Below are 24404 nucleotides of genomic sequence, written 5' to 3'. Positions count from 1 at the left end.
GTTATGTTATTTATGTCTTTTGTATATTTGCACTCTTCATACCTGCACCCGTCCAACTTTGTTTTGCACAGAAATTTCCTTCAGGAGAAATTAAGTCTTGCCTTATCTTATTTTATGATTGCCGATTTCTATTGTTTTATTTATGCATAAAAGTAAAACACTGGAATCAACTAATCATTAAGTCAGTCTTTATTGTAATATTAGATAATATAACTATCTAGCACATAGTTTCCCTCATCTTCATGTGATCAGAGCAGAATCCAGACTCTCTTAACTACATCATCAGATGTTCTGCTGTGATTACAAACAACGAGAACTGCAATGATTAATCGATTAATTGATTAATTATATGAGTAATTTTTCAAGCAAATCTTTGCTTGTTACATCTTCTTCAGTGTTAGACTTTGCTGCTTGTCACTAGTTCATACAATTGAACGTTAAATCGTTTTTTTGACAAACAAGACATTTGGAGAAGTTACTTTGGGCTCTGGGAAACTGTCATAAGCATTTTTTGCTATTCTGTGACAATCTATAGGGAAAACAGCTGATTGATAAATCGTGAAACTAACATGCATGCAAGTTCCACTTGTAATCTTTATCTTATAATATAACACTTAGCTGAGACTAGATAGTTGTGGAAGCACCCTTTTCAGTTTAAGGGATAGTTCAGATTTTTTGAAGTGGGGTTGTATGAGGCACTTATCCAGAGTCAGTGTGTTACACTGCAGTCAGCACGCCCCCAGGTTACTGGCAAAACGTATTTCAGTCACCTAAAAAAATCAATTTAACTGTAAGCCATATTTAGAATATTTTCACTGTTTTACCTTGCTGGCAGACAGCCCTGTTAAAGTATACACAGGAGAACTCAGACTGTTCTATGCTTCCTTCAAAGCCACCAGACTCCATTGACAAAAACAGTAATTTTACCTCGCAGAACACTGGAGTTGCTGGTCCACTGCTGTCGTGATCGGTTAGTTTGTTGGTGTTATTGTGTGACTTTGTTGAATCTGAATTAACCCTATCAAAACACCAAAGTCACACAAAAAGCTAAACAAACTAAACGACTGAGACAATGGTAGACCAGCATCAAGGTAAAATTATTGTTTTTGTCAATGGAGTCTGGTGGCTTTGCTGAGAGCACATGTAATGACTTAAGTTCCCCCTATGTAACCTTAAACAGGGCTGTATGGCAGAGAGTGTGTTTAGTATTCAAAACATAGCATACACTTGAACTGATATTGATTTTTCATCTTTTTTTTTATGTGGCAAATATCTGTCTTGCTGCTGCCCCCCTCCACAGCAGTACATTATTCAGCTCCCATGCTGGTACTCTTGCCTGCATCTCAAAAAAGGGGGTCGTGTTGACCACCATTTACCATCTATACTATGAATAAGTACTTCATACGACCCCACTTCTTAAAATCCAAACTAACCCTTTAAGCACACACTGCTTTAGACAAAAAAGTCAGAAATAGTCTGATTAAGAGCAAATCACAGTCAGAAAGTCCTGTGTACTCCCTGAATGTTCTCCTTTTTCAGTTCCTCTTGTATATATCTGGATAGATTCAGGTGCAAGTCTCTTCAAAGGCATGAATGACACTGTCGTATGCAGGAGGGGGAGTCTGTGAGGGGAGGAATCCTTTAAGTCCGTTGCTGCCCAACCAGAAGGAATGTCTCTTGTTTGGCACAAGGGACGCTGAATCTGATGAGATGGAGGCGGTCGTGTCCTCAGACATGGGCACCAGGGTGTCCTCCCCCATCTCCAGGCCAGCCCTGCTTCTCTTGGCCACTGGGCGAAAGGTGGAGGTATCGGGGCCGGGCTTACTCCCCAGAGGGCCCACTGGCTCCAGAGAGGGCTGTCTGTAGACGCTCAGAAAAGTGCTTCTGTAAAGGCCCATCTGGTTGCTCGTGGATGTTTGTGAGGCGCCCGATCTCTTATTGGAGCGTCTGGTGATCCTGGCAGTGGCCTGGCGCCTGGACGCCCATGTCAACAGCACGTACACCAGAGCACCCAGCAGCAGGCCAACAAGCACAGATAAACAGAAGGCTAAAATCATATCACCTAGAAAGGAAAACAATCAATGCAGGGTGTCATAAAAAGGGGGAAAACTCGGGGAAATGTTAAGTAGGATGTGAATTTGGATGCATTATGTCGTTCTAAAAATGGGGATGATTATTTCCCCAGATGGCTGTTTCAGTTGCATTTCAAGTTTGAAATTAAATCTTATTAGCATAAACAAGGAGCAGTTGCATCAGTGGAATAAAGTACATCTTGTACTGTGTCTGCCAGATTTCTTTCAGGAAATTTTGTTCTTTTTATTGATTTGCTATTGCTGGGCACTGCTATACTGGGCACAATGTTATATAAAATCTTACATCATACCTGCATGTGGGTTACTGTCTGTGTCTTATCATTGTGTTATAGCACAAACTAAAAAAAAGAACTCCACTCTTTATCATTTGATTGTCAGGTTCTTCCTGGAATGATGTAAATGGATATTGATCGCAAAAGTTTCCCCATTTCCTGGCGAGAAGTTGTTTGAGGCAAATTTATATGCACCTTTCCACAACAAGCCAATTCAAGGTGATTTATATAAGACATAATAAAAGAGATAATAAAAATGAAAACAGGACATGCATAAATAGGATTTTAAACAGATTAAATAAATTGAAGATAAGAAATTAGCTAAATGGAATAAAACAGAAGAAGCAGAGTGAGTAAATGTTCCAGTGCAGTCACAGTGCAAAGATTATAAATAGATAGACTCATATTTAAATAATAAAAGCCCATGGACAACAGAAAAGTGTCATGCTGTGATTTTAGATTTTAGAACAAAGAGCTGTTTTTTTTGTGTGTTTTTTTAGAAATTTGTTCCAAGTATGGAACAAATAAACTGAAGAAAACTTCACCTTTTATAATGTGATTGTTATTTTTTCCTGAATGGTGTCATACACTTCAGTATTGATAACAAACGTTTCCTGACTTCTCACGAAAAGCCGTTCAAGAAAAGTGTATGTGCTACTTTCCACATTGAGGCAAATCAAGGTGCTTCATACAAGGCACAAACAGGTATAAACATAAGAAAAACAAGAAAATAAATAATATATGAATTGGATTTGGAAAATTAAATAGACGATTACAAATAAGATAAAAGGAATTAAAAGGAAGAATGGGAGGAAGAAAGTGCAGTCACAGTGCAAAGACAGATATATAAATAAATAGCCCCAAACTTAACTTAATAAAAGGTCCTGACAAACAGAATGGTTTCAAGCTGAGAATTAAAAGAACAGATTTGTTTTAGGAACAAAGAAGAAGAAAAAGAACTGACTTTTAATCATTTGATTGTCACATTCTTCCTGAAATTCTGTCAACGGATGTTAAACACAAACGTTTCCTGACTTCTCATGAAAAAGTTGCTATAGTAACATTTATATGCACCTTTCTACAACAAGATGCTTTATATAGGAAATAAACATGCATTAACACAAACATAAGTAATGTAGAAGAAAAACAAGAAATAGAATTAGGATTTGAGAAGTATTAAAATTAAATAGAAGAAGAAGGGAGGCTAAATTGAATAAAACAGAAGAAATAGAGGGAGAAAGTGTTACAGTACAGCTAGGGAGCAATGACAGATAATAACAAATTTAACTTAACAAAAAATTAAATGATTAAATGATGATTAAAAATAACTGAAAAAACTGCAAAAAGAAGCTGAAAACAGCTTTTTTTCTGGAATTACAGTTATCTGTGGCAGTAGTAGTTGTGTGTAGTAGTACATAGAAAGCCAGTTTGGGAGATGAAACAGACTTTTAATGTAAAAATATACTATATTATACTAGTATTATCAAAAGAAGGCCTGTCACATCTGTATTTGACAATACAACATGCTACTCTTACAGTAGCTCTGGAAAACAATCCCTAGATCTTCACAAGAAACAAATACAAACACACTCACCAAGATTAAATGACTTTAGTATCTCCAAAACGGGATGTGTTTCATTTTGTGCCATATTTCCACCATAAGCTGGTGTTAGATTCCACACTGACTCTGAGCACACGGATGAACACGAAGCTTTTTCCAAGACAGGCTTTTTGCTGTTTCCCCCCCTCTACAGTGTTTGGTATGGCGGAAACTTTGCTGTCATACTTCCTTCCCTTTCTGGCTTTAAAATTAGCAAGTGCATAGCTTATCTGTGTGGGACATAACACTGGGAAATAGGGTTGTTTCCTTTTGCATCATTTCCTTGGGATCAATACTTTTCAACAATGGCTTTATTGGCTTCAATAGAGCTAAATGTTTCTTGTGTTGTCATTTCTGCTACACACAAGTTCCTGATAGGACTGTAAGGTTAATAAAAAAAAAAAAAGAACAATTACAAATACAACCTTACTTTATCTTGGCAGTGTTTCCACGAGTCGTGGCGAGTTTCTGGATAAGTGAAACCATAAAAATCTAACTATCCACTCAAGAGCCTGCAGGTTATCAAGCCCTCGGTCTCTACAGGGATTTCCTTCAATTGTTGCACTGTTCCCACTTCACTTCTGCCCTCAGAGTCTTGAGTCACAAACCAGCCTTCTGCAGCTCAACAGCTGATAAAATAATCAGGCAAAACTATTCCTTTACTATGAATTGATAGATGTAAATATTTCCAAAAGACAGCAGGGAACTTTAAGAAAGAGGACATGGAAATGGTTTTATATGAGAGAAATTTTCTGAATGTACAGACATGTTAAAAGGAAGTCCAGCAGGTGGCGCTGACGTACTAACAATGAAGAATCATTGGAAACTGTGGCTTTGAGTCCATCACAATTACTTTTATCTGCATTACAGAGAATGAAGGTTCCCCAGGATCATTATAAAAGAAAGATATAAATTCAGCCGCAGGATAATAAAGATTGCATTCGAGTTATTTTAACAACAACAATTAAATTGTTATTTAGCAGGGTACTGTTACTGGGAAATTAATTGTCAGTGTGGAATTTTAAACCACAGATACAGATATATAGCTTTGGTATAGATATATTTATGAGGAATTTAAAAAAAGTAGAAAATATACACATGCACATATCCCCACATTGAAACAATTAAAAAAACAAAACAATGAAATAAAAATATGGTTTATTGTAATTCTACACACAATGCATAATGGTACATTTGTAACATTGAAAATAATTTGATATAAGGTAGTGATGAAGGTAGAAATATAAAAAAAAATACATGATAAGTTAGCCGACATCACCCAGTGTCCAAACTTTATGATTAAAGTCAATATTAGATTTTTAGATTTCAGAAATTGTAGTAATGCATTTTAACTTTTTCACCTGTCCCAGCCATTTACTTAGTGTAGCCACTCCCTCTTACCCTACGATAACCTCCCCTCCAGTCCCAGTCACCTTACCTTCCCCGCCCCCCTGCCCACCTGTTCCCACTTCCTCTGCTGAGCCCAGCTGTACATAGAGCAGTTAATTTCCACCTTTACTGTGTCAGGTTGTCAAAATTGCTGTGCTATATTTTTATTTCATGCCTGCTTTCCTCCTACCTCTCTGCCTGCCTGAACATTTTGCTTGAAATAAGCAAGAAATATGATATTGCGATAACCTCAAAGATAATAGGATATAAAATAGAGCAGGGCACAAAACTGTGGCTATTAGGAGATATGAGCTCTATTAATATAATCAGTTACAAGAAATATTTTATTTTACAGACTAGCACTGCACTGGTTTAATTTTTGAACCAACTGGAAATCTGAGGTCTTACTGCACACCTGAAAAAGATATTGTATAATGTAAGTAAGAAACCTAAAACTTGTTTGGTAATTCTGTCTTTTTTTGGTAATTTTGTGTCTTTATTGGGTCATTTTGTGTCTTTTTAAAATAATTTTGTGTCTTTTTTGGTGATTTTGTTCTTTTTTGGGTCATTTTGTGTCTTTTTTAAAAATACTTTTGTGTCTTTTTTTTTAAATTTTGTGTATTTTTTGGTCATTTTGTGTTGTTTTTTCAGTAATTTTGTGTTGTTTTTTCAGTAATTTTGTGTTTTTTTTTTGTCATTTTGTGTCTTTTTTAAGTAATTTAGTTTTTCTTCTGTCATTTTGTGTCTTTTTTTAAAAATTTTTTTAGTAATTTTGTGTCTTTTTTGGTCATTTTAATACTGCCTCCAGGTAATTTGAGTTTGAGACCCCTGCTGTAGCCTAATAATTTAATTTATATCTATGAATGAAACTATTTAACACTGTCTGTAAACGTCACTGCGAAGTACCATAAACAAACCTGGGGACACTGAAACTGAGATAGCCGGAATTCCTCTCTGCTTACCCAAAGAATGACCCCTTTTGTTCATAAAAATTAGGAGGACAGGAAGCAGACCACATATTGCCACTGTGACCCCTCCTCCTGCTGTGGTTTGTGCAGTTTGCCGCCAGCAGCGTGCCTCTCCTCTTCTTTTTTTCTTGTGGTTACAAACTTCACGACACGCCACCATGCTTCATTTTCACTGTTACCCATAGCAACAAGGCAACACACAGGCACTTCCTCTGCAGCTATCACGCTCCGCCGCGCTGAGAGAGGTAAGATGACAAGTCAGATACAACTTTGGACTTTACTAATAGTGTTGTATGTGTGTTTGCCTGTCGGTTGTTGTCATGGTCCTGTTTACTGAAGCGTAACTACTATTTTAGCGACTTTTATGACGGTTTCAAGCTACTTGTTCTGTGGGTTTGTGGTGTTTTAGTTACTTTCTCTTGTGTAAAGTGGCGCTAATACATCATTCAAATAGCCATGCAGGTGCCCAACCTTGCTTCTAGAGTTAAATAACTTTTTAAGATGACACAATATCTGCAACAGCAGGTGTAATTGTGATGAAACCTATGGAGGCTTATATCTAGCTAACGTTAGCTGACTTCGACTCTTGTTTGGGCTAATTCATACATTTTCTCGCTCGACCATTTAACTTCCTTTTTTGTAGCCTTTAAAGTGCTAAAGTGGAGTTATTAGCTTGCCAAAAATTACAGTTTCACTCTTTGTTTTAACACATTTTTATTTAGTTAACCACACAAGTAACTTGTATGGGCTATAGTGTCATCCATGTCAAGTTATTTGCCTGTTAATAACAGTCATGTGGTTATGTTTGCTTATCTTTGTAATCTTTGTGAAGCTGTTTGTCTATATTTATATCAGTGTGAGTTCCTGTAAGTTTCTTACTGGCACTTCTTCAGAGATAATGACAAGCAAATTCAGTCAAAACCTTGTATGTGTGAACACACTTGAGTATGAGTCAGTGAAATGTATCTTACTTGTCATCAATAAATGAATGGTTTCATTTATTGATTGACACTTCTGTTTATACAGGAAATGAGTCAATATATAGTCTTAAACAATGTAATGTGCCTGTTCTTTAGCACTTGTAGACCTGTAAAACATGACAGGAGTGGGCATTTGGGTAATTTGATATGCCTTTTTTTACAACAGACAGGAGGAAAACCACAGGTGTTACAAATAACATTAACGATGTGTCTTTTAAGCCATGAAAGTTAGACTGTAAGCTAACATGCACATTTCCAGGATCTGTGCTATAATTATTATATCATGAATGTCCAAACTGTCTTTTTATCTCTTAATGTACAGTATGTTTTTCTCAGGTAGCACATTCTTTCTTTAAACATCTTGTGACTTTTGTGGATAGGGTAACTACCCTTTTATTTATACACAGGAAATTAATTCAAAGCAAACTCCTTTTTGTACAAAACTGTGTTCTCTAAAGGGATATGCAAATGATGAGGGTAACAATTTGTAGTTGCATAACAAAATGCACAATTGCAGAGGTGAAAACAGCAACATTAGAAACAATGAAACTAGAATAAAAACATAAAGATATTAATTAAAACAGTCATATGCAGATGAGAAACTATGAGAAATGTATGACTCACTACAAAGTTACTAAAAGTGGAGTTCCCTGGGGTTGTTTTAAGATAGGCATTCAACAGAAACATGTTCTTATGACCAAGAAAAGATGATGAACAGTCTAGTGAGTCCCAAAAGCATTTGTAAAGTTAATGAATGGGGAGCAGAACAGCGTAGTGTAATAAATGCTTGACACTAGGTGTGGCTTGAATTGAAACTCTCTTAATGTACTTCTCCTTTGCAGGCAATGAATGGAAGAAGTGCTTCTATTGGACAGTAAACCTGCTTGTCTCTGCATGAAACCTGAGATTCAATTGGACCTGGTCCTGCAGTGAAATTAGAAAGAGAGAGAAAGAGAGAGAGAGAAGGAGAGCGAGGGAGGGGCAGAGGGGATGTCCCACTCAGGACAGTTGTGAAGGATCTTCTGCCGTCAGCATCAGTGACCCACCTTTGTCATACAGCTGCGGCGAGACGACATGGCCTCTCCAAGGCACTTTGGTCGATCGTCTGTGGACATCGCAAATGTGATGCAAAAACTGCAGGGTAAGTATCACTCTTTTTGCTCAGCTGGCTTACGGACAACGTTCTCTCCTCCTGCGCTGCTGCACAGTAATATTGTGCTGATTCAATGCCTGGGCTGCGTGCCCATCTGAAGTTTGCCAGCTTCTGCAAGGCAGGATGCTCACACACATGCTTACACACACCCACATTCTCATTTACTCATATAGGAGTATTTAGGCACAGTTATAAAACATATTGTTAAGATTAAACTATTACTTATTGATTACTAGGATTATGATACTTTGGTATCTTTTTAGTTAAGGGTCTGTCTGTTCCTTTTGTAACTGATTTTTCTTGTTTCTCTGCATTCTACGTTGCACATAAGGACATACCGGGTTATAAAATGCACAACAATTGCAATGTAAATGTTTTTTAAATACTTTAAAAATCATACGTTACAGTTCTACATGTGTAACTGGCCTGTTTTTGAGCACTTTGAAAGCATGGCACCATCACACATTAGAGTAATTTGATTATATGGGCACATGGTGTCTTTTGTCTTTTGTCACCAGGTTTATTTTTTCCAGTTGCACATAATCTTATTTGGAATAATAAGAAAAGTAGTTTTCATTCTTGTGATATCTTGTGACCAAACTACAGAAATACATGTCCTGATGTTTGGCAGCCTAGATAGGGTTATTTAGAAGTTATTTAGAAGAACATAATTTGTTTTATCAAGTGAATAGCGGTAAACTCCTGATCTCGACACATGTATCGGAGCTTTCCTTTGATCAGCTTGTCTTTACATCTTTAGATCTAATCTGTAAACTTAATTTGTTGCATGAGAAGCATGCATTTCCACAATATTTTTCTTGCACAATCAAGTCATCTTTACCGTTACCAGTACAACGATGATAACACTTTTTTAGATGCTTAATTCTTTCAAAAAATATGCTATTTTTAACCTTTTGTTTGCTCACTTCTAACTGAGAAAATTTGATGTTTCTATCCACGTCCAGGGTTAAAAATTAGCTCGTAGCTTCGTTTTATCCTTTCTCTTTGAGGCAAGCCAGGGATCATCAGGAACATTTAATCTGGTCTGAGTCTTGACATGGGATACTGAGTCACAACAACTGTGGCTTCATGAATGCACAGACAATGCACCGAACCAGACTAAAACCTGACACCCTTTCTGCCCTTGGTAAGAGAATAGATCGATAGCGGGAGTCTCTTTTTGTTGGTGTTCCCCTTTTGCTACAAGGGCATGAGGCCACTACCATCACTACACAAGTCTGGTCGATTCTGGCTTCCGCTCAGTTTAGAGGTATTTCGGGATATACAGTATACCAGGAAATTTTACATGTTGGAACTTGTTACCATAGCGACTGTTATGAAACACTTGTCTGTGGTTGTGCCAGCGCTGCCCGGTTCCTGCTCGAGAGAGACTTGGTTTCCTGTGCACTATACATCTTGATATCAATAGATATTCTGAGCACAATGAGGGTAAAATGTGTCATGAAAAAAAGCACCTGCAATTAGGGACGTATATATTTGTTTCACACATTTCGACTCCCTCGTACTGAGTCAGACATGGACTGAAATGAAGGTCTATATAAAATGGCTGTGTGATTAATCAAATTGTATTTTATGATTTTGGCTCCCAATGATAAAACGATTATGCCGCATTCCGTTTCACAATGACGCTCTCATTATAAATTCAGTGCACCCCTATCTTTACAGCGGTGCACTTTAATCCGCATTTGCTGACATTGACTGGAATATGTTGAATATAGTTTGCCAAAATGTTAAATATATGTTCAGGAATTTTCAGTAGGTTTTTGGATATTGCATATACATTGAGTAGTGTTCAGTCGGTTGTAAAAGTGTACTAATGTAGAACTCAACTGATATTATTTATTATTGATTTTATTAATTTATCTAATTTTTTTACATTCCTTTTTCAGTTTAATTATTTTTTATTATATTCATTATTTTATTTAAAGAAAACAATCCACAGTTAATAAAACATTTTTTATAAATGTATACATTTTTTTCCAAGATGAGTTATGATTTTCAATAATCATGATCTCAATGTTGACAAAAATAATCTTGATTATGATTTTGAGCATAATCGAGCTTCTCTACTATATAAAATGGCTCAAAGTGAATTCACACATGTTTATGTTTCTCTATGTATATATTTTCTCTTGTTAGTGCTGTATAGCGTAAGGGATACACACCAACTAAGTCTTTAATTAGCTGCTGCTGAAAAAAAATCACATTTGAATATCGCTTGTTTAATAAAATAATAGAAAAAAATACAATTGCTAAATTTACCTTTCTGAATTATCATTGAAAACCTGAATAAACAGATGTTGAAATTAATTCAATTGAAATTCACCTGAACATTACACAAATGGCAAAATCTGCAATGCAAAGTGCCAGCCACTGATGCGTGTTTCATGACAGGAAGTGGAATTTAGTGACAGGTCACATCTGGAAAACATTATTGTGCCAGTGATTTCTAGGTGCTCTGTAGATGGCGGGCTGCAAGGTAGTCTGGGCTTTTTCGCTGGTAATCAAACGCAGCTTCCTGTCATTAAAGGCATCCTGCAGAGAGGGTTACTGCAGGCTCACTTTGACTTGAGCAACGGTCCATCTGGGAGGATGAATTATTGACATCAGCAAACCTGTAGTCTTGTGAATGCATCTTACTAGTGCTGATTGTAGTATAAGCAGATTTGTAAAGAAACCTCCTTAACATATAAACAACCAATCTTAAAGACAATACTTGTTTTAACGTGTTGCTGTCATCATGCTATTGTATAGTTTGTCTGTTTGATTTCAGCGCGATAAAACCAAAGTGTGGCAACACCTTGTGGCCTTAAATGGCCTCAGGGTGCAATATATGTCTGCTAGTTGCCTGATGGAGCGTGCATGACAAGCTCTCATTATGCCTGGGTTTCTTGTGGGTTTCACTATTTGAGACTGTGTGTCAAACAGGAAATGAAGAAACACAACTGGCAGAGGGTTTGTGGTGACGTCTCATACTGTGGTGAATCTCTTGATTGCATATTGACAGCCTATAAATGCAGAATATGTTTTGTCATGATTGCTTTTGAGCTTTTTGATTTCCAGTAATTAAATGTGAAATGTTGAGTAGTTTTTAGCTTCTTTGCTTCCTGAGATAAAGACTCAACTGACTCAACATGAAAGGGGAAAACATTAGGGCTTGCAGCACATGGTTATGTAATCACTTCCTGAAAATGTGATAAAAATTTGCACTTGACCTGTTTGAAAATGTAATAAAATATAATAATTAGGGCTGTAAAGCGTGCAAGTGTATGGAATTTTTAATGCTGTTAGGGTCATGTTAGACTACTAAAAAAACATGTTGAACACAGATTTCATGTTTAGAAAAGTAAGCTCATTGCTTTATATAGAATTTAATATTTGTAAAAGATCGCAAGTGGTACGTTGGTATCATTAAACTAAATGAATGAATGAAAAGTGGATCTTAGATTAGACACCAAGATGACAAGCTGCAGAAGATGGCTAATGTTAACTCAAAATAAAAGATTTAGTCTCCATGAAATATTACTTTTCATCTGAGTCAGCAGTGATGACTAGCTAAATTAAGTTTCTCTTTTGCTTCGTCCCCTAAAATGTCTGCATTCACAAGGGCATTCAAATTAAATTGGAAAAGAAAGAAAAATAGATTAGTACTGAAGTACATTGGAAAGTAGAAACCTTTTGACTTTTAATGTGCATCAGATTTATTCCGGACCCACAGTGAACACTGTGGACACAGGGAATTTTCAAATTTGAGAAACTCAAACCAGTCAATGTTTGCCTTTTTTTCTTTAAAAACAATTGAAACAATGACTCAATCATCAAAAAAGCTCCCCAATAATTGTCCATGGATCCTCCCTACTCTGCACATGAAGCCAGAAACACAAGATTGCAGCTTTGTTGGAAAAGGTCACAAGCTAAAACACTGTGTCAGAGCACACCCATTGTTAGAAGTCTGTGCTCAGAGAGCGGGTGGAGTGGTTACATCACAGTTGGAGTAAAAGCAAGTAAAACGACGACAAGCTTGCATGTTGTCAGCTGTAAGAGATGCTTCTGCTCTACAGTGTCAGCAACAGCTGCCAGGGACAGCCAGCCATCACACTGATATGATCTCATGAGCAGAGAGCCTTATTTCCACTCTATGCTAAGCCAAACTGGCTCAGACAGTCTTCATTTCTAATTACTGCAGGAGGTAGTGGTTTAAAACAAACAATATCAATTTTTTACATTTGTTTTGGAATGTTAGATTACACTATTGTCATGTTGTTTTGAAGATGGGGAAAGTGTCAACCATCTCAGAATAGACCGCTCCACTATAATTTCTTCTCTTGCCTGATTGTTGTTGGCCTGTCAGAGCTAAAGTGAGGCTGCTCTCGACTAAATGGAACAACAACAGAGTGAGTGGGCTTTTACAGTGCTCCCAGGTGACCAACACAAGCCAATGAAGCCAAGCACCTACAGTACAGTATCACCAAAGGTATCATCTGTCCTAAGATCACCTTAAGTACTCCATTGCTCTTGTGGATTGCAGATGCTTTAGTGGTTTGATGCTCTGCGTGGTTGTTGCTGAGGCTATCCACTTTTAATTGCCACTTAGCTACTAGTACTACATCAGGCTTAATTAAATCAGTTGACTTGGACATAATGACTCAATGATGAGGAGCTATTTTACATAAGGGTTTCATGCTTGTCAGAGTTAGTATATCCAGATCTGACCTACATATTTACATCTTATTACACCAACTGACTGAGACTCTGGACAGCTCCTAATAACATTTTCTTAATATTTGACTGTTTGATTGAGGTAATGTAGTGCAGCTTGTGTTTAAAAACATTAAATAATTGAGATCTTTGGCTTATTATACTAAGTTAACTGAAGTTTTGTAGAAAAATAGTAAATCTTGAGGTAAGGTATCACAAAGACTCATTGTTTCATTATCAGGACCAAAATGTAGATGTTGGCACCAAATATTACAAATGATATCTAGCTCCAGTTGCCTTGGGTGGAAACAAAAACACATCACACAATTTTTCCTGGGCTGGACCTAGGCGTTTAGAATAGAAAATGTAAAAGCTTAACTCAAAAGGTTATAGGTTGAGAGAGAGCGAGAGAGAGAGAGAAGCAAAACAAACATTTTCTCCAATAACCTTTTACCATCTGCTGTGTGACATCAGCACTATTTTTGGGAGTGTTACTGTTGTACAACAGTATTGAAGTACAATGAAAAGGTACATAAAGAGAAACATGTACAGTAAGTATCCATAGAGTAGACTCTTGGCTTTTTTTTTTTTCAGCTATTTTAGTAATTTTGAAAAAGAACACCCAGGAATAAAAGTAATGTAGGTACAATTCACTGCAGTTTATCCTACCGAAACCCTTAAAATGGCTCCAGGTGTTATGGGGAAAAAAGTGTTAAAAGAATTATCTAAAATATATTAAAAAAAGGTTTAATTACAATTAATTACTGGTTAAATAGTTTTACCATAACCTTTCTAGTTTTGTTTGGGATGTTGCCATTAATAAATGACATGATAAATGTGTGCATTAATTGCAGTACCGTCTAAAAGCTCATTGTTCTCAGTGCACACAGCTGTCAACATCATTTAAATGGTGCTACTTTTAACCTTTAGCTCTTTTGACATAAAAGGAAGAAGAAAAAAATCCATTTTCACCCAAATAGCTTTTCTGGGCCAGATCCACCAGCAGTCTATAGAGCAGTAATAATAGAATCACAGGCTCAGGCCTATTTTTAGTATATCAGAGAAGCTTTTAGTATGCCGGTGGTCTTGAAAGAATAAAGGGATTTTTCTGCAGGAGATGATAAGCTATCAAGTACTATACTTGCTAGTAGTAGCCCAATAGAAAAACAGAAGTGGTTCTGCAGGGTCTTACAGGACAAAATGGATAAGCCTTAGAGCTTTTACATGATGACTGTGTGTGCAGTGGGAATCCCGGGGTGGGTGTGTCTGCTTTGTCGTCACAATAGCAATAACACTGAGAGAGAGAGCAGGTGGTGGATGTCATTCACCAGCCTCAGCATTAATTATTAAGATTTGTTGCACCATGGTGAGCTTTGTGCGGCAGTCTTTTAATTTTGCTCCAGTGTTTTTAATCAATAGGCCTACAGGGACTTCATTTAATCTTCCAGCCAAAATAAGAATTACTTTTTTTTTTTTTTTAAAGCGAATTATTACATTTATTTCATAATTTCCTTGGACAATGTAAGGCTTTATAACTGTGTCAGTTTTAAAGAAGATTAAGACAAATCTTAAAGGCAAACACAGGCCCTTACACACACACATACAGACATGCATAAATCAGGATAATGCAGTCAAGGCTGTGACATCACCGCTTCCCACACGCTGATTGGTGGAGCCACGCTTCTAGCTGATCTCTCTCCAGCCTCAGACGGTATGATGATACAGCGAGGCAGTGCAGCGGGGGCTGTGCACATCCACACAAGCATGGCTCCTCTGGATGGGAAAACCACAGGAAGATGGAAGGATGGGATTGTAAATGACCCGATCCGTTAGCGTTCTCTCCTCTGCCATCTGTGCGTGTGTGCCTGCGTGTGTGTCAGTGTGTCTGTGTGTGAGAGTGTCAGGGAGGAGGGGACGTTTTCATCACAGCCTCCAGCAGCTCTTTTAGCTTTCACTGGGGAAACCAGGCAGCCAGATCTGTTTTGCTTCCTGCTGGAAAGAAAAGGAATAGGACAGCTGTGTGTTTTTGTGCCAGTTTTTTCCACTGGGGATCTTACTTTCACACATACATATATGTACCCTGGAACTCATGAAAGGCAAAAGGAGAGAGCCCGCGAGTGGGTTGTAGAATGGCTCACTATAAGGATGTATCTGTCAGAAAGACTTCTTTAAATCTGGTGACTGGATTTTTTCAGTATCTACGTGGTAAGTAGGGCAGCAGCACCCTTCATCTCTCATCTGTGTGCACATACTAAGCTAATCTGGGATATAAATGGAAAAATAACAGATGCTAATGGTTTGTGGGTGAATCCCTGCTACATGAACTAGTTACAGTGTCATGCTGCACAAACACAGCTGTATATGTGTGCTGTATCTGTGTGTGTGTATCTGTATGTGCGTGCTATGCTTCAGTGGGCATCCCCTGTGCATCAGTGATGGAGCGTTTGCCTGTGGGTTAACTCAATGTCTTTGCCCCGTGTATAGTGTGTGCACTGCTTCCTTACACACGTGACCGCTGCCTATATCTCTAAGGATGGATGTTTAAAAATGGCCACTCTGTGTGCAGTGTGTAGCACTAGCCTACCGGCATTCGTGACAGGGTGTTAGAAATCAGTCCTCAATGCAACAACAGCACCACGATGGCATAAGAAATCAGTTGTTTTGTCACACATGATGCATAATGCATGAAGCATTGTGACTGAATATATTAATAGACCACAAAAGAGGCTGGGGGTGACCTGAACAATCACGCATGTTATTACTGAGCACAGAGGGGGCTTGCGAGATGTATTGGCAAAAAATTCCTCCCCACTCATTCTCTAATCTCCTTGCATGACCTCTTTTTGAAAGCACTTCTCAGAAGCATCGATTATGCTATTGCACCGGCAAGCTTGTGTTATTCACATTGCTCACAAGTAAGCCTTGCAGAAGTCGCACTTCGTAACATGCTTGGTGCAGGGTTGCTGTAATGCAACTCCCAGAAGCAGTGTAAAATGATGTATGAGGCTGGATGAAGTAGGATTCTGAGTGGGGAAGTCCTACAAAGGCTATAACTGACAAAAGTTATAGTTAGGGATTAATATTTTATGAATTTTATGACTCTGCGGTGGCTATAAACCCAACCATAACCATATGTAGCATCAATTTACAGGCACGTCTTTGCAACAGCAAAGCTGTAATCTCTGATCATCAAGTCCTACTGAGTGCATTGTTCCCATTTGGTTGTGTGTCCTCTACGAATATCCGCAGCTCTTTATGTCTTAAGTATGGGCCTTAACAGTTGTCAGGAGCATATGGCGTTTATCATGTACTGACATGTCCCCTATGCCTTTCATTTTCAGATGAGCAAGAGGCAGTGCAGAAGAGAACCTTCACGAAATGGATAAACTCTCATTTAGCAAAGGTAAGACTGAATTTCCATCCATGCTCTCTGCTGCTTTCACACTACATGGCTGTTATAAATCACTTGACAGGGGCTTGACAATGTAGGATTTTACAAGCTCATCAGGCTCATGCAAAGCAAATTGTCACAGCAATTACATCACAAGTTAAGTTGGAAGCTGCGCTATGTATGTTGACCTTTTCCATCAGAAAGGCTCGTGATGTTTTATTGCTCGTCATGATCGCGGAGCCTCTCTTTGGTCTGAGTATTTCAGGCTACTGACCCGTCACGCCTGTGGAGGGAGCTGACTGCAACACAAGCTTTGACATGCAACAATAATGGCCCCTAATAACCCTTCACAAGATAATTCAATTTAACCAGTTAACTGTAAATAATGACTTCAGTTACCTTGTTTCTTAAGCATTTTAAATCAAATCTTGTTTAAAGGAAGAGCGTTTGTTTACAATAATAGTTCGCTGGGTCTAATGATGGTGAGGGAACACACCCTCTGTACGGTATACCTATCATTCTTCTGTCCTGTTCTTGTGAGAGAACCATTGAAAAGGTCATGCTTGTTGCTTTGCTGGAAACATGACACAGGCATAACGGAGCACAGAGGCATCTTCACACCGCAGACCTACTCTGTGCAGTACTGTTCTGTTCAGTTCTAGGGGCGTTTATACTCCAGCTTCTGGACTGTAAATGCAGTGCGTTTGTGTGGACATATGGGAGGTATAATGGCATTATTCAGTAACTGGTGTGTGGGGTATGCATTTGTTGTTTGTTAGCTGTTTGAGTGTATCCGCCGTGTTTGAGTGTGTAGGTAGGTATGCGCGTGGGCGTTTTGTTATTCATGTGAGTGTGTGTATTTGTGGACAGGGTTGGCAGGGATAGTGATGCGGTGTGCAGATGGAGAGCAAGAGGGTGAGGACAGTTCCCTGTAGGCAGTCGTCTGCTTCTAAGGTTCATACATGTACATTACAACAATAACACAGACTCATATGCTGTGGTATAAAGGGCTGGACCTGAAAAAACAACTAGTCAGATTTTTTTTGTTTGTTGTTTTGGTTAGCTTATCAATAAAGGTGAGCTGCAATATTGTGCAACATGCACATTCTTGTACTGTATTTATACTTTTTAAAATGCACAGTTACAATGTGGAATATACCATCTCACTTCACCTAACAGAGTCATTAAGAATGAATGCCCTAATTAAAGCAGAAGACACATGCTGCAGCATTATGCCATCCATCTCAGCTGGAGAATGGAAATATGTATGGCCAAGTCCTCCTGAGTCATGCTCACCAACCTCTGTCCGAAAAGTTCAATGTTAAATTGTTAAATACTAATGAAGCTCCCAAGCCCAAAATGGTATTTGGGACAATCCTAGTTACATCAAACTGTGACCGCAAAATAACAAACTGTACTAAAATATTAGGTCTTCATCTGACTTTGACTAAAATCGCAATTATGAACTAGTGCAAAATCGTGCGAGGCGCAATAATTGTTAAAGGCAAAATATGGGTCAAAATATTATTCTGAATTAAGTATTGTGTTGATGTCCCGGCCTGCAAATTGTATTTTACTGACTTAATAAAATATATTTCTTCGCTGCAGACACTTGCAAAATATCTCCCCATGATCATTTAGCTATATTTTTCAATGCAAATGAAAATAATGATGCAAAAATACTTCCCTCCAGTATTGTGAATAATATCGCAATTGCAAAATCTGTCAAAATAATTGCAATTTGATATGTTTTCCAAATCGTTCAATCCTATTATGCTCACTGAAGGCCTGTTTGAAATTCAGAAAAAGTACTGAGCAATTTCTGTGTGACTCTGCTCCCTGATGACACAGCAGAGTGTTTAACTAGTCAGACACTGCCACAGGGTTTAAGTCTTGAAACTGGCAAAGAGATTTAGTTTAGAGGGGTCTTTTTGTTGAGCCTGATCCGCCCACATTAGTTCAAAGCGTCCCTTCTAAAACTTTAGAAGAATCTCAGTTATGTGTTGGGCCAACGCAGAGACGCTCTGTTGCTCTATTCTTCATTATTCATGCACTGCGCTCAAGCTCACTCACTGTGCATACCAATAGGACTAATGTAGCATAAGCTACATCATGAAAGAGCTCTCCAACAGTATTTACCCTGCAGACAGCTGTCATATGAGACAACCTGGCTTATTTAACAGCAAAGTTTACAGTAGATGTGACTTTTTGGTGCAAAAATAGTTGTTTGTGAATAAATGATGAACATTGGTCTGAGTGGAATCTCCTGTTTTTGGGTGAAAGTGTGCATTATCTAAGTTTGAACTTCCTCCAGTTGTCACACTTTCCTTTCAGCCTTTGTGTCCATTTCCTCTGACATTGTACTACAAAGCACTTTTCCAGTGATTTTCACAGTTTTTCCACTGATAGGAGGTCTCATGTGACTCTGTTGCTCAGTTAAGTTATTTTCCAGGGTGGGAATGATTTCCAAAAGACAGAAGCTATTTTCGAGTGATCGGGCATATTAGCTTAATAGTTTAATAGGAACATTTCAACATTTCAAGTAGGAATACAGTAGTAATATATTTTCATAGTAAAATTTTTGTAGTCATGCAATACTAATTGAACTTTAGTGTTTTTAAGTGTTAATTGAACAGTGCATGATTCTGCAAGTTTTGCAAGTGCACGTCAACAAGTAACAGTGCATGTGTTTTGGGGCTGCAAATTGGCCTTTCACAACAATTGACTTATCAAGCTCAGCAAATGTTCTCGAGGTAATGCATATGTTACAGATTTAGCTGTATCTTATTTTTTCAATTCAGTGTTTGGTCTACAAAAACACTATCAAAAAGAAGCCTGCTACAATATCCTGGAACCTAAAGTGACTTCATGAAAAGTCTTGTTGTGTCCAAATATCAATATTAAAATAAATTATAATATGTTTATACAATTTACTATAATGTTAGACTAAAGAAAGCAGGAAATCCTCAGATTCGAGAACAAGGAGATATCACACATGTTTCAAAAGTGACTTAACAAACAATTGATTTAAAAAAAAGTTGACACATTTTCAGAATCAGAATCAGAATCAGAATCAGAATCAGAATCGGAATCAGAATCACTTTATTAGTCCCTTGAAGGGAGATTTGTTTTGTTTTTGAGATTTGTTTGCAGCAGGACACACAAGACAAGGTACACAACGATTTTCAATAATTTGCTGTTGATTGAATTAATTGAGTAGTTGACTAATCTCTGTAGCTCTAATGTTTTTGAACCACTATTGTTCAGATATATTCTAAAATAGAGATTGCGGCGCTAAACGTGACTCATCTTTTACATTCCTTTTGTGACGGGAAGAAGAGAATCGTACATGTACAGAATAACAGGACAGACGCTCGCCTCTTCACACTGCTTTGCCCCAAATAGGCAGCCAACTGCATCCTGTCATGGAATATGTTGAGCTGTGAAATGGCCTGTATATGGTGCCAAATAAAGAATTCCCTCGGTGAGCTTTCCTTTTAATTAAGCTTCACTGAATTAATACACATCTGTTTCATTTACCTATACAGTAATGCTTGTGTAACACAGTGGGTTATAACGGTGTCATTCATCATAGAGTTTGTACAGCTTTGTAAATGTGTGAATATGATATCAGGAGACAGTCCAATCAGGGTTAAATGAGTAACATCGCCTCAGGACTGGGCACCAAGCCACTTCTTAGGAAAAGGCACCATCTTTTCAGCTGCAGGGAGGCTCTGTGGTTGTTGCTAACAAGCCTGTTTCTCACAAACAGCATTTGGTTTCTCCTCATCCCTGCTAATGGATTAGAATACCAATATCCTTTCACACTATGCACCATCACTGCTTCTGATAACATGCTTCTAATTACAATACTTTTCATTTGTTGTTCTGGTTAGTTGCTGTGTTGTTTAAAGCTGTGTTTTCTCTCCTACAGTATAAACCACCACTAGAGGTTAATGACCTTTTCGAGGACATCAAAGATGGGGTGAAGCTTTTGGCTCTGCTGGAGGTTCTGTCTGGCCAAAGACTAGTAAGCAGTACTTATGAATTGTTTTTGCATAGGATTTAAACATGAAGGGCGTAGACTTGTTGGGTCTGACTGGTACCTTTTAGGACATCTTTAACACAAGGTGATTTACACTCTTTATTTACAAAAGGGAAGAGCTACCCTATATGATATCCACTTGAATTTATGAATATGTAAATTGAGGCCAATGTTTCACCTTCACACATTCACAAGTCAACTTGTAAGTCATACTATGTATGAGTTGATTCTCTGCATTATTTAACATCCTGTCATCCCACTTGTTTCATGGTTTAAAGGTATACTATGCATGATCTTCCTTTAAAACAATTTTAAACTCTTTCCAAGATAATCTCTCTGAGTCACCACTAGAAATGTATGGGTATGTTTGTATCTGCAAAGACCCTGCACTCTGCCTATATCTTCTCTTTTCTTTTCACTTTGCTGTGTTCGGGTACATTTCTAGGTGTCACCCTTTGAACATAGCTACGAAAATAGCAAACTCAGAGCAGAAAAAATGCATATATTGCAAGACAAAATGCCAAGCTGACAAAGCTCGTTCAAAATGAGGCTGAATGTTTTGTACTAACAGTAAGCGACAGTTCCTGCATTGCATACCTTAAAAACAAGAAGCATACAAATTTACTAAATTGTTAATGTTACATTTTTGAGTCACAAGGTTTTAAATTTAACAGTTTGCATTACTCTGAGCAGTGTTGCTAGGCAGTAAAGATATTGCCTGATAGTTATCTGCTCAAGTGTAAGAGATCAACAAAGACAACAGTGAATGCAACCAGTGGACTTCACATAATCCACATTATAAAGTATGCAATTTTTAAATGTATAATTTTTATCCATTGAAGAAAATACTTAACAAATGGCTGAAAAAATACTGTAAGGTCTTTAAAAAATCACTCACAAAGCCATATCTATTATTGATTTATTCCAATACTTATTAATATTCAACTTAATAAGGCTGCAACCATTGTATATCTGTGTGTTGTACATCCATTTTATCTCATGCAGAAGGAAATTGAGGTAAATCCACATTTATATGAAATCTCAACTTTGAATAGAATTGTTGTTGTTCACTTTAAGCATTGGATCACTGCACAGAAATTGCAGGGCTATAATTTAGATCTGAGCCTCCCCACTGTGAGAAGCTGTTGGCTCATGGGTATCTGTTTTTCCCTCTCTCTATCTCCCTGACACACACTCACACACACACACACACACACACACACACACACACACACACACACACACACACACACACACACACACACACACACACACACACACACACACACACACACACACAGATTTGTCTCTGCATACTTGTGAGAACTCTTACTGACATAATTAATGCCCTTACACCTAAGCCAATCCTTATCCCAACCCTAACCTAGACCTGACCTTAAAAGCAAGTATTAACATTCAAACAACTCTAATAAGTGGAGGCCTGCCGAAATGTGCCCACTCTGTGCAAATTTCCTCACAATGATGGTTTGAAATGGGTCCTCGCAAAGACAGAAATACAAGTGCACACATAAATACTCTGGCCCAGACTCTGATAGGGATTTACTAATCAGATCTGTCTTGAAACAAAATGCCATGTCATCTGTAAAGCTGCTACTTGGCAAATGAGTCAGTTGCATGTCACAGTGAACACTGCTTGATGCTTTAATTTACTGCTTTCAGGAGTATACTCCTGCTGGTTCATATCAGCCAAAATTTCACAGAGACAGATTTCACAGAGACTTATTGAAGCTTGTTCTCGCTCATGTTTTGCAGCCCAGGATGATACTTTTTCTCCTAAAGCAGCTTTGGCACTCACCAGTTAATTTATGTAAGAAAAGCCCCGCTAATACTCCCACGCCACTTTCACTATCTTACTGTGAAACTAAATGGCACTCAGAGAGCGCAGGCCTCTGCCAACGCCAATAGTGCATTCACACGCTCATCAGGTAGTCCCATTTCCTGAGTTCGGAAGTTGTTCTTCTGACATGAGCTTTCAGTCGTAATGTGGAAACAACATGGATCCTACAAAGATGTAATGTTGTACTTTTATGGCTCAGAGCATTTCAACAACAAGTTGATAGCTGTTTACAGTATTTGTATGACAACAAAGAGCAAAGTAAGAGTAATTTACAGTCAAACAGTAAAAATTTCGCAAGCTTTCCAAATTTTTTTTCGACTTGAGGGGGCGTTCACTTTAATTTTCCCAGTCAGGAACTCATTTTTTATTATTTTTCTGACACCTCATAAATGTAGCACAAATGCCCTACCTCACAGTTTTACAAATGTGAAAAATTATGTCGCCCTGTAGTTTTTTTTAACGTAATCCTGCTGACGGACAAAGGAAGTGAGTAGTTGGTAGAGTAGACAGCATTACATTCCGCAGTTCATTTCTCACCATGTTTCAGAGCAGCAAATGGTTGGATAAAGATGTCCTCAGCTTTGTATGATAAGGCTTTCTCAGCTAGCTTGATTTTCTCCCTTGGTCCTCTCTGCCTTCAGCCCCGTGAACAAGGTCGCCAACTGAAGAGGATCCACTGGGTTTCCAACATCGGCACAGCACTCAAATTCCTCGAAGGCAGGAAGGTAAGCATTCAATCAGCAGTATCACCTTTTAAATGTTTTGAAGTGATATTTTCCACAACTACGAGAGTAGAAACAGTGGCATGTCTTATAGAAGTCCTGGGTATGACTAAGAACTCTAGAGAAAAAGCTGTTAATTAGGTGTTTATTAGTGCACTTAAGTTCTGTACAACATGCTCTGTGTACAGAGAAGCAGCCGATAGAAATAGGACTTCTTGATTACATAACCCATCTCTAAATCCTTTGGCTCTATGAAGCCTGTGTCCCACTTTCATCTGGGTTCCCTGAGGACGGAGACTTACATTGTTGTGATCTCTCTCCCATCATGTGTGCCTTCAGTCTGTGTATCGAGGATCTCCGGTCAGTCGCCATTAAACGCCCTGTGTGATCACATACTGTATGCATTCTTTTCTTTTGATGCACGTTGTGTACTGAGTAACACTTAGATACAGCCATTGTGTTCAATGTAGTTGTTTCGCTTTTCTTCCGACATGCATTTTGATGCATTTTGACTTGAACACTGGTTACTGGTCTGTCTGAGCTGCTGGAATGTAGAGAGTAAACATGGCAAAGTGTGGCACTTCTCCAATGCAAGGTTTGCAGTGTTGTGGTACCTCTGCTTGTCCTTTAATGCCTAGTGCAACTAAATTGTCTACTCTTTTTTGTTTTTTCCTTCTGGTTCACTTTTGGCTGTTTCTGCCTTCCTGGTTTGGCTACATCACAGTTCTTACCTGCATCAAAGGGCTGTCTTTGATGACTTTGAGCAAACAAACAAAATGCTTGCAATATCCTTGTGGACATTATGAAACTTCTTTGGGCTTTTTGTGGGTGAAAATGCAAAAAAAAAAAATCATTTCTTGACTGCAAATGACTTATTTTCCAGAATAATCCTCTGCTTTGTCTTTATTTCAGATCAAACTCGTAAACATTCATGCCACCGACATCGCAGATGGACGACCGTCAATTGTTCTTGGGTTGATATGGACCGTTATCCTCTACTTTCAGGTAACACTTAATCTACTGACAGTTGCTTCAACCTTTGGTCACACAGACAAATTATGTCATTCCTTGAACCTGCTGTTTTCAGTGAAATTGCTATTAAAGTCTTTGCCCCCTTATCATTGTGTGAGCTGCATTTTAGTAATCTGTAAAAATACAGTTTATTTTGTAAGCATGGCAGATTATATAAACAAGTTTATGGACTATTTGACTGC

At 38.1% G+C, this 24404-nt stretch overlaps 2 protein-coding genes across 4 annotated transcripts in view; one reads left to right on the top strand and one right to left on the bottom strand.

The window, feature by feature from the left end:
• Window positions 1–215: 215 nt before the first annotated feature.
• myct1b (myc target 1b) lies at window positions 216–4082 on the bottom strand. Its single transcript, XM_059353915.1, has 2 exons — window positions 3960–4082; window positions 216–2062 (listed from the first exon to the last, which is right to left on the bottom strand). The coding sequence occupies exons 1-2, from the start codon at window positions 4012–4014 to the stop codon at window positions 1566–1568; spliced, it is 552 nt and encodes a 183-aa protein (XP_059209898.1). The 5' UTR covers window positions 4015–4082; the 3' UTR covers window positions 216–1565.
• A 4200-nt stretch (window positions 4083–8282) lies between these two features.
• The window catches only part of syne1b (spectrin repeat containing, nuclear envelope 1b), a 96205-nt gene continuing 80083 nt past the window's right edge, over window positions 8283–24404 (top strand). Inside the window, exons 1-6 of one of the 3 annotated variants that reach the window (XM_059353885.1) lie at window positions 8283–8443; window positions 16516–16577; window positions 20500–20595; window positions 23110–23193; window positions 23530–23550; window positions 24103–24195. In XM_059353885.1, coding sequence (XP_059209868.1) covers window positions 8377–8443; window positions 16516–16577; window positions 20500–20595; window positions 23110–23193; window positions 23530–23550; window positions 24103–24195 — 423 coding nt within the window. In that variant the 5' untranslated portion in view covers window positions 8283–8376. Of the gene's footprint in view, window positions 8444–14954; window positions 15380–16515; window positions 16578–20499; window positions 20596–23109; window positions 23194–23529; window positions 23551–24102; window positions 24196–24404 lie in introns of those variants that run through there. The other 2 variants (XM_059353887.1, XM_059353888.1) reach the window with 2 other exon arrangements.

The sequence above is a fragment of the Centropristis striata genome, chromosome 16, assembly GCF_030273125.1.
Source record: "Centropristis striata isolate RG_2023a ecotype Rhode Island chromosome 16, C.striata_1.0, whole genome shotgun sequence".
NCBI classification, from domain to species: domain Eukaryota; kingdom Metazoa; phylum Chordata; class Actinopteri; order Perciformes; family Serranidae; genus Centropristis; species Centropristis striata.
The sequence above is the reverse complement of the archived record's forward strand: the minus strand, read 5'-3'. Positions and strand labels throughout refer to the sequence as shown.